Here is an 11,316-nt window from a genome sequence, read left to right as displayed (position 1 = left end):
ATTTATGAACTTTGTAACGTTTTATTAATTGTATTTGATGATAGTGATAGTATGGAAAATCAGATTCATTCAGAATTAATTGTGAAAGAAGAGGAAGAAGAAAGAGAACAGAAATGTAATACTCCTAATACTGAAACTAAGAATACTATCACACGTAATGGAGTTGAATCAACAATTGGTATCAGACCAAGACCTTTAATTTGTAAGCCAGAAAATGTAAATATTGGATGTAAATCTGAACCTCTAGAAACTAAATGGCATTGGGCTCCTGGAGCATGGCAAGATGCTACAAGAACTAGTGCCTTTCAACCATATAAGGTAAATTATTATCAGTCAGATAAAGGCTATTATTTAAGATACTCAAATATAATATTAATCTTACAAATATCTTTTCCAGCCACCTACATTACTTACTAACTTACAAAGAGGTAATACACAGACAGAAATACCTCAACTTTATGGAGATAGTGATATTACATTCCATACATTAGCTGGTCAAGGTGAACTTACACCTGAACACATAAATTCAAGTATGTTCTCTCTGATTATGCAAATTTAAAACAAAAAACAAAATTGGAAAAAACTATTAATAAATTGTTATATAGGTAGTGTGGATGCACCTGATGAAAAAGGTTTAACTGGTCTAATGTGGGCTGCAGGATATGGACAATTAGGTAGTGCAGAAAAACTACTTAAAGCTGGTGCTAATAAAAATTACCGTGGCCTTAATGGGGAAACACCTTTACATCTGGCAGCTGCTTATGGACACCATGATCTTGTAAAATTGTTACTAAATCATGGTGCTGATTCAAATGCAAGTGATGAGGTATATATTGGCATAGTTCTTGTTAAATATTTTTGAACATTATCTTTTCTATTCATATAGGAAGGAAATACACCATTAATATATGGGGCATATGGTAATCATCCACATGTGTGCTATGAATTATTATCAAGAGAAGCTGATATTACATGTCGCAATATTCATAATATAAGTGCTTATCATGCAGCAGTATTAAATAATTCATTAACTGGTGAGTAAAAATAACATACAAAATTTTTTACCATATTATATGAATTAAAAAATATTAATTTTTCTAGCTAAAGCAGTTATTGAAAATTATTTAATACAACAAGTAGTAAATGTACCATCTGATATTTTGCAATAAAATAATGTAAATAATATAAATGTAATTTAAATTTATGACCTTTAAGAAAATCTGTAAAATATAAAATATAATATTTATATCTGTGTTATTTTCATGTTTATATAATTATTTCAGTAAAAATTTGCAAAAGAGTGCATGATCAATTAATTAAATTTATATTTTCAGTTTTGTATGAATAAACATTTTACAGAGGATTTATTATTTAATTATACGTATTTAATAGAAAAATTAACTACTAATTAAATTTTTTATTACTTATCAAAATAAAGCTAAATAAAATTGTTTTATAAGTATTAATATAATATTTTGTATATATGTATACAAACATTTATAATACCTAGTATTAATATCTTCCTCTTCTGGTCTACATATCATTATCCTTTTTATGAATATTTGTACAAAAAAGATATAGCAATATTTTTCATCATTTCATTATTAGAAATGAAAAATATAAGAACATTAAATGCTTAAGATACTAGCACTAAAAGAAAATAGTGAAATAATAGTAAAATTGAATTAATTATTGGTTAAAAATTATGTACGTACGTATGTATGTATATACATACTATACACAAAAAATACTTTTCCGTTTTTTAAGTTTAATAATACGTGATCTACGTTCACCAAAATAATTTATATAATTGCACAAGAAAAAAAACTCATAAATAAATGTTCTGACAAATTTTTAATAAACCATGCAGGTAATAAATGTAATTCATGGAATGAGAACATTTTCAGTATTCTTTTTTTTTACCAACTATAAAATATCTGTATACAAGTTTCTTTAATAATTCAACATTCGACATATATTAAATAAAACAAACTATTTATGAATTGTGTATAAATACCGTTTAAAACATATTTAAGCATCCAACAATTGGTAAAAATAGTTCCATGGTAATAACTTGTAATTTGAATGATAATTAAACTGAAAATACTCATTGTGATTTCAATGAACAGTGCTTAATTCTGTATCCTTGTACATATTTCAGCACAAGTAACTAACAGTATTTATTGAACACTTAAACCACTTCATAATTGTCAGTAAAGAAGACTGTCTCTACTGAATATTTAACTGGACTTTCATCATCTACAAGTATAACATCAGTTACCTGCAAAAAATAAAAATTTAGTTTTAGAAACATATCAAAATTGAATTATAAAATCTCATTTTTTTATTAAAACATGTTACTCTTCGTTGTGGGATAAAAAGGAAAGTAATAAATTTTTATATTTACTTTTGTTAGTTTTGACAAACGTACCTTAATATTAACATATGATGTCTTGGACGAAAAAGAAATAAGAAGAGGAAAGAAGTCAGCAGGAGTAGAAGAGGGTGCTGAGAATTCCATTGAACCCGATTTTGTTGACGCGTCAACTACTGGTAAAGACCATACAAGTGTATTTCGTCGTGCTTCGTGCGTATATTGTCCATCACATTCACTTACTATGGGATTACACCCCATAGGCAATGGAATGTTTATTTGAACATCATTTAATTCAAGATTAACTTGCTCCAATTCATACTCTATATTAACATCACATCCACCTTCTCCATTTTCGGATGGCCAGCAATTAACTGTTTTCAACAATAAACAAAACTCAATTTTTATAATGCTATATATAAGAAAATAATTTTATATAATAAATAATTCCTACTTGAAATAGGCAATGCTGTTTCATCTTGAGCTTGTAATCGCCATTTTAGTACTCCAACATCAGTATTCAATGGGAATGGTTTTGAAGGAATCTTTAAACCTATTTGACCACGAGTCCTAAATAATTCTTTATCTACATTAGGATGGGTTTGTAACTGAATTCCTCTCGAATCCCTATTTTCTAATTGTACACGAATTCGACCCCATTTTTCATCGGAAATATGTAATGTTACCAAACCATGCAATTCGAAGTGTTGCAATCCGCCATCTCGGCCAATTCGTACGTTAAGACGTTCTTCTTGCCGTAAATGAACTCTTCAAATAAAAGTGTATTATATAATAACCACTAACGGTGTACATACAAATGAAATAAATAAAAATCTTACGGTTCCGTATTAATAGTCTGTGGTGTAATTGATGCTGCTTTTGAGCCTGCTGCAAGTAAAGGTGTTGATACAACATTTTCTCCTTCTTCTTTTAACTGGTCAACAAAAGAATCAACATCTCGAGATTTTCCTCCTAATTTCATTGCGCCTGGTCCAGCATTAACAGGTTTTCTGCAAAACGAAACATTTATATAATATAATTTCTAGTAACATTACCTTTTATCTTATAATTATTTCTTACTGTGTTGGCGTGTACGATGGTCTGACTGGTTCTGGTACAAAATTAGCAGTATCTCCTACACTAGGAGTTTGTGTAAAGTTACTGCTACTTCCATAAGCATTGCCAAATCCAGGATTTTTAAGACCACTCTTTTTGTTTGCTTCCATTCGTTGTCTTTGCAATTCTTTTGCTTTCTCACGCATTTTATTCCTGGCCTCTCTTTCTTGAGTCATTCTAACAGCTTGATATACCTTTTCTTCGTGTGAATCCATTTCCACAAATGTTCTAATCTGTGCTAAATTAACACTTTCTCTATATCCTAATGCAACTATTTCATCAAATGCAAATATTAAATTGAATGCATTTTCAGCTATTTCAAGTTCATCCATTGAATTGCAGTATTCTGGAATCTTTAAATATGTAACATTATTATTTAATTCATTAAAACTATATTGAAAATCACAATTTACTCTCATATTTATGATATACTTACAACTCTTGCAAAGAGCCTCAATGTTTCTAAATCCTCTAATATGTTACTGGCTTTTGTTGTAATCAACAACATGTATACCTTTTCCAAAGGTTGATAAACATATCTTACAGATTCTGTTTCTACAAATGTATGCTGTTTGCCAGAACTCATTAATTTTGGAAATGCGGCAAGTAAACCTTCTATTCTTGCCTTTGTCATTTCAACAAATTGGCGAGAGATAATAGCTAAAATTATTACAAATTATTAAATTAGATTTGTTCGGCTTAATTAATAAATATATAAGTCAAGAGAACTAATCTATATTAAATAATATTAAAAAAACTATTTCAACAAAAGAAATGTACACATACTTCATAAATTTATATGAAATAATATAAATATAAATTATATTATATATAGGAGTTCTAATTGATGAAATATAAAATAATGTTTATGATTAATTAATATTAGAATCATCATTTATTGTTGAATAAATACTTATAAAGGTAAAAGTATAAATAAATAAGTATATTAACAAAATGGGGGTTGTAGTTAAATATTTATTAATTAAAAAAATATAATTATGAATAAGATTAAGAGATAAAACACACACATGCATAAACAGGTGCGGCTGCTGAGAATAAACGATACTTACTTTTGCCTGCTTTAGTGCAGACCGCTGCGGCAATAAGTACCTAAAACACGAGTAAATAATTTCAGAATAAAATATATTTTAATTTTTTTATATATGTATATTTCGGTGATAACCATGAGCGGTGGTTGACATCTGTAGCACCTCTTACCATAATGATATTGTCATAAATGTTACTTAAAATATATGTGGTTTGACAATGACTTAAATTTAATAACAAATAAGTGCTTACCATTTTAATCAATTATTTTGATACGTTATTTGTTGTACGATTAACCTAATACAATTTTTTACATAAGCCAATCTCTCATCCACATCATATATACAAATACGAGGAAACAAGCAGAGGGCGCACTATGCTGACGTGTGGCATGATGAAAGACAAATCATGAATTAAATAATTCAGAAGAATGGAGATCGTTTCTAAGTTTACCGATAATGTGTAGACAATTGCTATTGTTACTAAAACTTTCACTAAAATAAATAATTCTAGTTTATTATCTTCTTTTCACAATTATTATTCCTTTTCTCTGAATAACTATATATTTTTAACATTACAAAAAATGTTTATTTAGTATTCCATTTTAAATATGTTTACATGAATAGAGATAAAATAAAAAATAAATGTATACATTGAACAATTTCAAAAATAAAAAGACAAGATTTAAAAATTTGATCCATTATACAATATCATATAAGAGTTTTTGTATTTTTACACAAATACCTATATTCTAAAGCATTTTTATATGTATCAGATATTTTTTATTGTTCTTTTTTTAAATGAATGAAATATTTATCATTATAATAATCAACACTATTAACGATTTTTGTATTATGTATGTACTGTGCGTTCACCACAAGTTGGCGAGGCAGATTGTTTACTTTTTCACTCTGTTCCATCTCTCTTACTACCGTGCGCTATGTCGTTATTGGCTTATATACCGCAGTTCACCAGAGTCCAGAACTGCGACGCGCAGGTTGGAAGATGGTGGGGGAACGCAGCGAGCTCTCTGCTAATCGCTTTCCACTTCGTTTGAGAGTATCGCCAATCAGGGCGAAGATGCGTACTGGAGATGCGCGAAGAACGAAAACTGGTCTTCGCAGTTATGGACTCTGGTCAACTGCGGTATATGGATACAATGTATGTATTTACATTTCGCTTTTGTTATTGTGTCTATAACCTCACATTATAGCAATATTAGGAGAAACTTATAAAATTGTTAAGATATTACCGGTATTAAGATTATTCTTTGTATAGTAATAAAACATCATGCCGAAAACTAAAGAAAAAGAAGAAGAGAAGCCTGTTGTTGCAAAAACAGCAGTTGATTTGCAACGATTAAAACTCCAAAAACTGATGAAAAATCCAGTATGTGTCATAAACTCTAAACATGTTTATTCATTGTTTTTCTATAATATAATTCCTTTTATAAAATAAAATTGGTACCATGTGTTAATTTAAATAATGTTATATATAATTGTTGAAAATATTTGAATTTCATTACTGTTGTAATAGGAGAAAGCTGTTATAATACCTGAAAGACCTAAAATTAAAAGCACACCAACTGTACCAGAATTTGTTCGCAATGTAATGGGTAGTAGTGCAGGTGCAGGTAGTGGAGAATTCCATGTATATAGACATTTGAGACGTAAAGAATATGCGCGACAAAAATTTATTCAAGAAAAGGGACAGAAGGTAATTTCAAATAAAATTGTAATTGTTTTTTAAATAAATACGAAAATTTTAATGTTTAACATATTTTTATTAGGAACTGTTAGATGAAGAATATCACAGAAAATTAGAAGAAAATAAAAAAATAGCTGAGGAAATAACAGCAAAAAAAAGAGCAAAGAGATTAAAAAAGAAGCAAAGGTGGAAACAAAAGAAACAAATGAAAGTTGGAAATACTGGACTTCATAATATAAATGAAAACAGTAGTTCAGAAGAAGAAAGCTCAGGTGAACAAGAAATAAAAGACAACAATGATAATTCATGTGAATATATATCTAATAGTGAAACTAGTGATAAGGACAATAAACCTGAAGATGACACAACTATAAAATCTTCATTAACTAATTTAAAAGAAGATGTCGATAAGGCTAGTACAAGTGAAGGTAAATTAGATTCACAAAGTAAGTGTAGCGAAGAAAGTAACTCTGACACTGTTCATGATAGTGAAACATCAAATAAAATTGTAGATTCGGCTGTAAATGCATTTAAAAATGAAGATACTAATACAGAAAAGAAAAGTTCAACTGAGGCAGTTTCTTAACACTAATAAAGATACAAATATATTTTTAAGTGTAATATGTATTCAGATATTGTTAATGTTTGGAATAATACAAACAAAAAATCAGTTTTACAAAAGCGACGAAAAAAAAATTTAAAAGGTAAATAAATCGAAATAAAAATATAAATTTTATTCAAAAATTTGTATAACTTGATTGTGAATGATCTCATTTCTTTCTACTTGTATTTACATTTAAATAATTGTAATGCATCTAGGATCTGAGATATAAATCAATATACAATCAATATACAATTTGTTTTATTTTAGCAGACATTGCACTGCTATGTTGAAATAGTAACATCTAAATTATCATATCGTTTAGTTTTTTCAAAAATACTTGCTAATGTTTGGGCAATTTTTTGCTCCTTTGTTGTTGGAGCACTTTTTACATATTTTTCTAATTGAGATTGCGCTTTTATTAAATCCCCTACTTTTTCAGGTACAATAGTTTCCTAAAATAAAAAGTTATTAATATATTAAAAAATATATCAAGCATTATTAATAAAATATTGTACCTGAAATTGTTTCATGTAATTAGAAATATCGTGTACATATTCGCCTATCTCGGTCCAAAGATTTAGTAAGTCTTGCACTTCGGTACAAGCAGCTACGTGACTAAGCGTAAGGCACAGCTAAAAAATATTTATCTAATAAATATATAATTATGTAAGTTTGTATGTAACATTAATTTTAATTACTTGTTGTATGAGAGCGTCGCGATGGGGGTACTCAATATAACTTGGTACATGTTGAGAATTTTCGAATGCTAAAGTAATATTCTTCCACAAAGTTACGGTATATTTACCGTAAGAATTACAAGAATATAGTGCCCATGCTGCGTTAGTTCGAACTTTGAAATTCGGGCTATCACATATTAAGTTGCATAACACAGGAAATACTTGGTCCTACTAAAACAATTACATTGTATGAAAAATAAATAAAATAATCATTTTATTAATTACATACTCGCCAAGAAGATGGTAATATATTATCTGGATTGTTGCTTAAAACCAGTCCTAAAGCTCGACAAGCATTCCAACGAACCTATAATATTTAATGTAAAAATGTATTAAAAATTATATTGATACAGCTAGTTAAAATGTATAATAGTATTTACTTTCATATCATTTCCCAAAATAGCACAGTTTATAAGAGCTTCTAATCCTGATGATGTATCATTTAGTATGTGTTTGTCAGGACATAAGTTCAGAATACTTCCAAGGGCTCTAACAGCATTACATTTTACCTTATCACTGTCCTTAGATCCCTTAATACTGACTTGATAAATTTTGGGTAATACAATTTCCAAAGGAATGGGTTCAACTACTTCTTCATTACTTCTGACAGATGAATTTTATATGAAAAAATAATGTAAAATACAATAAAGTAGAAACTTATAGCTTACTTATCTTCAGAAAGGCAATTACACAAATTAGCTAATGCCCAGGCTCCTTTAATACGAACACCAAGATTTTTATCATCAGCCGTTAAACAAACTATGTTAGCTAAATCCATTAAAAATCCAGTTTCCTCTTTCAATGCAGGTAAAGTTACTAACATTCCTAATGCTCGTAATGCAGCAGCTCTTACAGCACTTTCTTTATCGTGCACTGCACCAAAAATTACTGTGATAATTAAAACTGCTCTTTGCCGCTATAAAAATATTTTGTATCAGAATTCGTTAATTATCTGTGTACTTGTTTATGTACATATTTATTTGTATAAAATTATTCAGTGAACACTCACAGGTAATTGAGTGAACGCGGTAGAACTAATGCTACCTAAGCAATCACACGCAGCTTCTCTTATTATTGTTTCTTGATGTTGGAAAAGCTGTATCATAGGATCAAATATAATATTCCAAAATAATAAAGCATTGTCTTCAAAGTCAGAATTCATGAAGCAACCGGCCATAATCTCCAGAGCTCGACAAGCATGTAATATCACTTGTACTTCAGAATCCTGTACAGCTGCAATTAAAGTTGTTGTGACTAATTCTGTATGTGAAAGTACAAGACTTCCTATAGTGAATACCATTCTTCCAATTAATTTTAGAGACTGAAGCCGAACAGGTGTACTCAATGTCTATAATTAAATACATTATTAATTTCTCAAACTTATTTGTTTCATTCTTCAAACATAGCTTTACCTTATTTGATATATTCTCTAAACAAACATGAACTAAGAAACATATATTAGTATCTTCCAATAATTTGTTATTATATTTAACCACTGTATCATTTTTTAGATCTTCAGCATCTATTTCTTCTTCTTGTTCCTCTGTACTATCATTAAATGAAACATTAAAATGCAACTGATCTGACTCTAAATTTACAGTTGATTGCTTTGCAAGTATTTCAAATATCTCTGGAGTAACTGGATCACAAGAAGCAATAGCTTCAAATGCTGATAATGCCGCAACTCGAACTGTTGGATCTGTATAAAGCACAACAAATGCCATACTTGATTTCTATAATAATTTATATTAATAATATAAATACCTTTGTGAAATATATATGGCCTGCAATTTCTCATTAATTTTGTAGCAAGCCCAGTTTTCAAACGTGCATATGGTGTGGCCTGAATTAGAGCAGTGGCACACTTTAAAGTATGGGTTAAAATTGCTACATTTGATTCGCTACTTAAAATTAAGGATAATGTGAAATGTAATTCTTTGATCATTAGACACACTGTACCAAAAAAGGTAATAAAAGATGTATGATGAACATCTTCGGCGTGCATTAAAAATGGTTTGGCATCTATCAGCAGTTCTGTTAGTGTGCTTAACATGCGTTGCTTCACTTTTGATACAAATTCTTTTAGAATACATCTAGTTAATACCCTGGCATCGTTTCGTGAACCAGTGGCAACAATTTGTGGCCAAAATCCAAACATTTCACGACTTTGTGAAGTTTCAATAAGAGCTTGTAACAAATGAACAGTTTCCAGTCTTACTTTGGAATCCATTAGGACAGAATTATTACTTTCTGTGTCTGAGGTATCTGAATCACTAGAATATATACTGACTCCCTTGCATTCTGACACAATACTATTATTTATCTCTGTAGCTTTTTTAGCAGGTTGTTTCTTTAATTTTGCTTTGTGGTTTTTCAAGTTTTTACATCTAGGAATAACATGGATTCGTTCTGGAAGATTCATTACCGCTGGACGAAGAAGTTGTGGCCTCATAGGAGAGTAGTCTTTAATACCATAAAATAGAAATGCTTGTACCACTCCCAAAATTTCACCCATGAATTCAGTGGAATGTGGTATCAATCTATTGATTGTTATAATGTGTAAAATATGTAAGCAGGAACATAAAATCTAAAAATTTCATTTAATAATTTTGAATGAATTATCATAGACCATTATATATATATATATATAATTCATTACTTACTTTTATGTGAATGAGTTTATTATCTTTTATACATACAGAAGATGAAACAATATTTAATATCACATTCTTGATGATATACACAAATTCTTTTGCTATTGAAGTACTATTATTTATATTTACTAAAATTCCTTCTAAACATCCAATTGCATTACAGTGAGTTTCAGTCCATTCTGTACTACACTGATTTAAATATTTTATCAACAGTTGGTTTTCATCAAGTAATAATTGCAAATCCTGCAAATATATATTATTTTAAATACTGTTGTAGTATGACATAAAATACTGTTTTAAATTAGTTTATATTTACATGATTAATATTATTAAATTGGTTATTTATTAAAATACTCTTCAAGGCTAAAAAAATATTGTTATGTGCAATTGAGGAAGCAGACTTTAAAGCTTCCAAAATCCATTGTTTAAAATGTGCAAATGTTTCTTCTTGGAGCTTAATATTATTCTGAATGAAAGTAGTCAAAAGTTTACAAAGATTTTGCACCAAAGCTATTTCTGTAGGTATTATAATGCCACATAATTGTTTAATTAGTAATTGCACTGCCTAAAACATAATTATAAGATAAAATAATAATATATTTATCTGACATCATTCAAAATTATTTCAATTACTTACATTTTCGTTTGAGACAGTAATATATCGATAATCGAGTTCATTAAGATTGCAAATATAATTGTTAATCAACTTCGTTTCATTGTTTTTCTTTTTAGTAAGTGCAACCAATTTTTCTACTATCAAATCAAATTTCGTTGTATTATTTGGGTAATCAGCTTGTACCAAAGCCATTTTTTATGCTTAAATTTTCTCAAACATCATTACAAGGAATTTTAATAAGAAACATTGTACCAATATTGGTCCACTACAGAATTCTATTTTTTATTCATGAGTTACAGTCGATTACCATTTTTAGTAATACCACAGACAAAGTATGAGATAGACCTGTCAACTTATGGGAGTTCGTGTCTCACGTTCTGAAATACTCCCAAAATTTCACCACGTTACGCCATATCAACACAAGTCAACACAAAGAAATCAATTATCACAATTTACAACAA

General features: G+C 28.8%; 4 protein-coding genes across 10 annotated transcripts; 2 read left to right on the top strand and 2 right to left on the bottom strand.

The window, feature by feature from the left end:
* The first annotated feature begins 51 nt into the window (after positions 1–51).
* LOC117608321 (ankyrin repeat domain-containing protein 55-like) lies at positions 52–1,223 on the top strand. 2 transcript variants are annotated; one of them, XM_034333248.2, is made up of 5 exons: positions 52–318; positions 398–530; positions 606–814; positions 887–1,034; positions 1,102–1,223. In XM_034333248.2, exons 1-5 carry the CDS (start codon positions 52–54, stop codon positions 1,167–1,169), a joined length of 825 nt encoding a protein of 274 aa, XP_034189139.1. In that variant the 3' UTR covers positions 1,170–1,223. The 2 variants fall into 2 exon arrangements, with proteins under 2 accessions (XP_034189139.1, XP_034189137.1); XM_034333246.2 differs by having other exon boundaries at positions 606–826.
* Positions 1,224–1,892: 669 nt separating this feature from the next.
* Positions 1,893–4,966, bottom strand: deltaCOP (coatomer subunit delta). Its single transcript, XM_034332935.2, has 8 exons — positions 4,790–4,966; positions 4,561–4,600; positions 3,927–4,150; positions 3,455–3,843; positions 3,214–3,384; positions 2,829–3,142; positions 2,432–2,748; positions 1,893–2,281 (listed from the first exon to the last, which is right to left on the bottom strand). Exons 1-8 carry the CDS (start codon positions 4,790–4,792, stop codon positions 2,192–2,194), a joined length of 1,548 nt encoding a protein of 515 aa, XP_034188826.1. The 5' UTR covers positions 4,793–4,966; the 3' UTR covers positions 1,893–2,191.
* Positions 4,967–5,530: 564 nt separating this feature from the next.
* LOC117608205 (PRKR-interacting protein 1 homolog) lies at positions 5,531–6,970 on the top strand. 3 transcript variants are annotated; one of them, XM_076692414.1, is made up of 4 exons: positions 5,531–5,926; positions 6,074–6,253; positions 6,327–6,672; positions 6,757–6,970. In XM_076692414.1, the coding sequence occupies exons 1-4, from the start codon at positions 5,828–5,830 to the stop codon at positions 6,828–6,830; spliced, it is 699 nt and encodes a 232-aa protein (XP_076548529.1). In that variant the 5' UTR covers positions 5,531–5,827; the 3' UTR covers positions 6,831–6,970. The 3 variants fall into 3 exon arrangements, with proteins under 3 accessions (XP_076548529.1, XP_076548528.1, XP_034188811.1); XM_076692413.1 differs by having other exon boundaries at positions 6,327–6,690; XM_034332920.2 differs by having other exon boundaries at positions 6,327–6,970.
* LOC117608203 (HEAT repeat-containing protein 6) lies at positions 6,958–11,207 on the bottom strand. Of its 4 annotated transcripts, none has more exons than XM_034332917.2 (12): positions 10,877–11,204; positions 10,556–10,804; positions 10,249–10,482; positions 9,350–10,172; positions 8,998–9,284; positions 8,595–8,933; positions 8,254–8,501; positions 7,966–8,185; positions 7,815–7,892; positions 7,547–7,753; positions 7,364–7,480; positions 6,958–7,300 (listed from the first exon to the last, which is right to left on the bottom strand). In XM_034332917.2, the coding sequence occupies exons 1-12, from the start codon at positions 11,045–11,047 to the stop codon at positions 7,130–7,132; spliced, it is 3,144 nt and encodes a 1,047-aa protein (XP_034188808.2). In that variant the 5' UTR covers positions 11,048–11,204; the 3' UTR covers positions 6,958–7,129. The 4 variants fall into 4 exon arrangements, with proteins under 4 accessions (XP_034188808.2, XP_034188807.2, XP_034188809.2 ...); XM_034332916.2 differs by having other exon boundaries at positions 7,966–8,188; positions 10,877–11,201; XM_034332918.2 differs by lacking the exon at positions 6,958–7,300 and having other exon boundaries at positions 7,364–7,495; positions 7,966–8,188; positions 10,877–11,206.
* Between the last annotated feature and the right edge of the window lie 109 nt (positions 11,208–11,316).

Source organism: Osmia lignaria, chromosome 15 (assembly GCF_051020975.1).
Source record: "Osmia lignaria lignaria isolate PbOS001 chromosome 15, iyOsmLign1, whole genome shotgun sequence".
NCBI lineage: Eukaryota > Metazoa > Arthropoda > Insecta > Hymenoptera > Megachilidae > Osmia > Osmia lignaria.
Note: the sequence above shows the minus strand (reverse complement) of the source record. Positions and strands in the feature narration are given on the sequence as shown.

What these genes read in the sequence shown, in the direction of transcription:
- LOC117608321 (XM_034333246.2), top strand. Translation starts at nt 52, where the DNA reads ATGGAAAATCAGATTCATTCAGAATTAATTGTGAAAGAAGAGGAAGAA. An exon ending in ACCTGAACACATAAATTCAA is followed by an intron (nt 531 to 605) that starts GTATGTTCTCTC and finishes ATTGTTATATAG; the next exon opens with GTAGTGTGGATGCACCTGAT. An exon ending in ATTAAATAATTCATTAACTG is followed by an intron (nt 1,035 to 1,101) that starts GTGAGTAAAAAT and finishes TAATTTTTCTAG; the next exon opens with CTAAAGCAGTTATTGAAAAT.
- deltaCOP (XM_034332935.2), bottom strand. An exon ending in CTGCACTAAAGCAGGCAAAA is followed by an intron (nt 4,151 to 4,560) that starts GTAAGTATCGTT and finishes TAATAATTTTAG; the next exon opens with CTATTATCTCTCGCCAATTT. An exon ending in CCATCGTACACGCCAACACA is followed by an intron (nt 3,385 to 3,454) that starts GTAAGAAATAAT and finishes TTCGTTTTGCAG; the next exon opens with AAAACCTGTTAATGCTGGAC.
- LOC117608205 (XM_034332920.2), top strand. Translation starts at nt 5,828, where the DNA reads ATGCCGAAAACTAAAGAAAAAGAAGAAGAGAAGCCTGTTGTTGCAAAA. An exon ending in AAAAACTGATGAAAAATCCA is followed by an intron (nt 5,927 to 6,073) that starts GTATGTGTCATA and finishes CTGTTGTAATAG; the next exon opens with GAGAAAGCTGTTATAATACC. An exon ending in TTCAAGAAAAGGGACAGAAG is followed by an intron (nt 6,254 to 6,326) that starts GTAATTTCAAAT and finishes TATTTTTATTAG; the next exon opens with GAACTGTTAGATGAAGAATA.
- LOC117608203 (XM_034332916.2), bottom strand. Translation starts at nt 11,047, where the DNA reads ATGGCTTTGGTACAAGCTGATTACCCAAATAATACAACGAAATTTGAT. An exon ending in AATTGCCTTTCTGAAGATAA is followed by an intron (nt 8,189 to 8,253) that starts GTAAGCTATAAG and finishes TTCATCTGTCAG; the next exon opens with AAGTAATGAAGAAGTAGTTG. An exon ending in TTTTGGGAAATGATATGAAA is followed by an intron (nt 7,893 to 7,965) that starts GTAAATACTATT and finishes TAAATATTATAG; the next exon opens with GTTCGTTGGAATGCTTGTCG.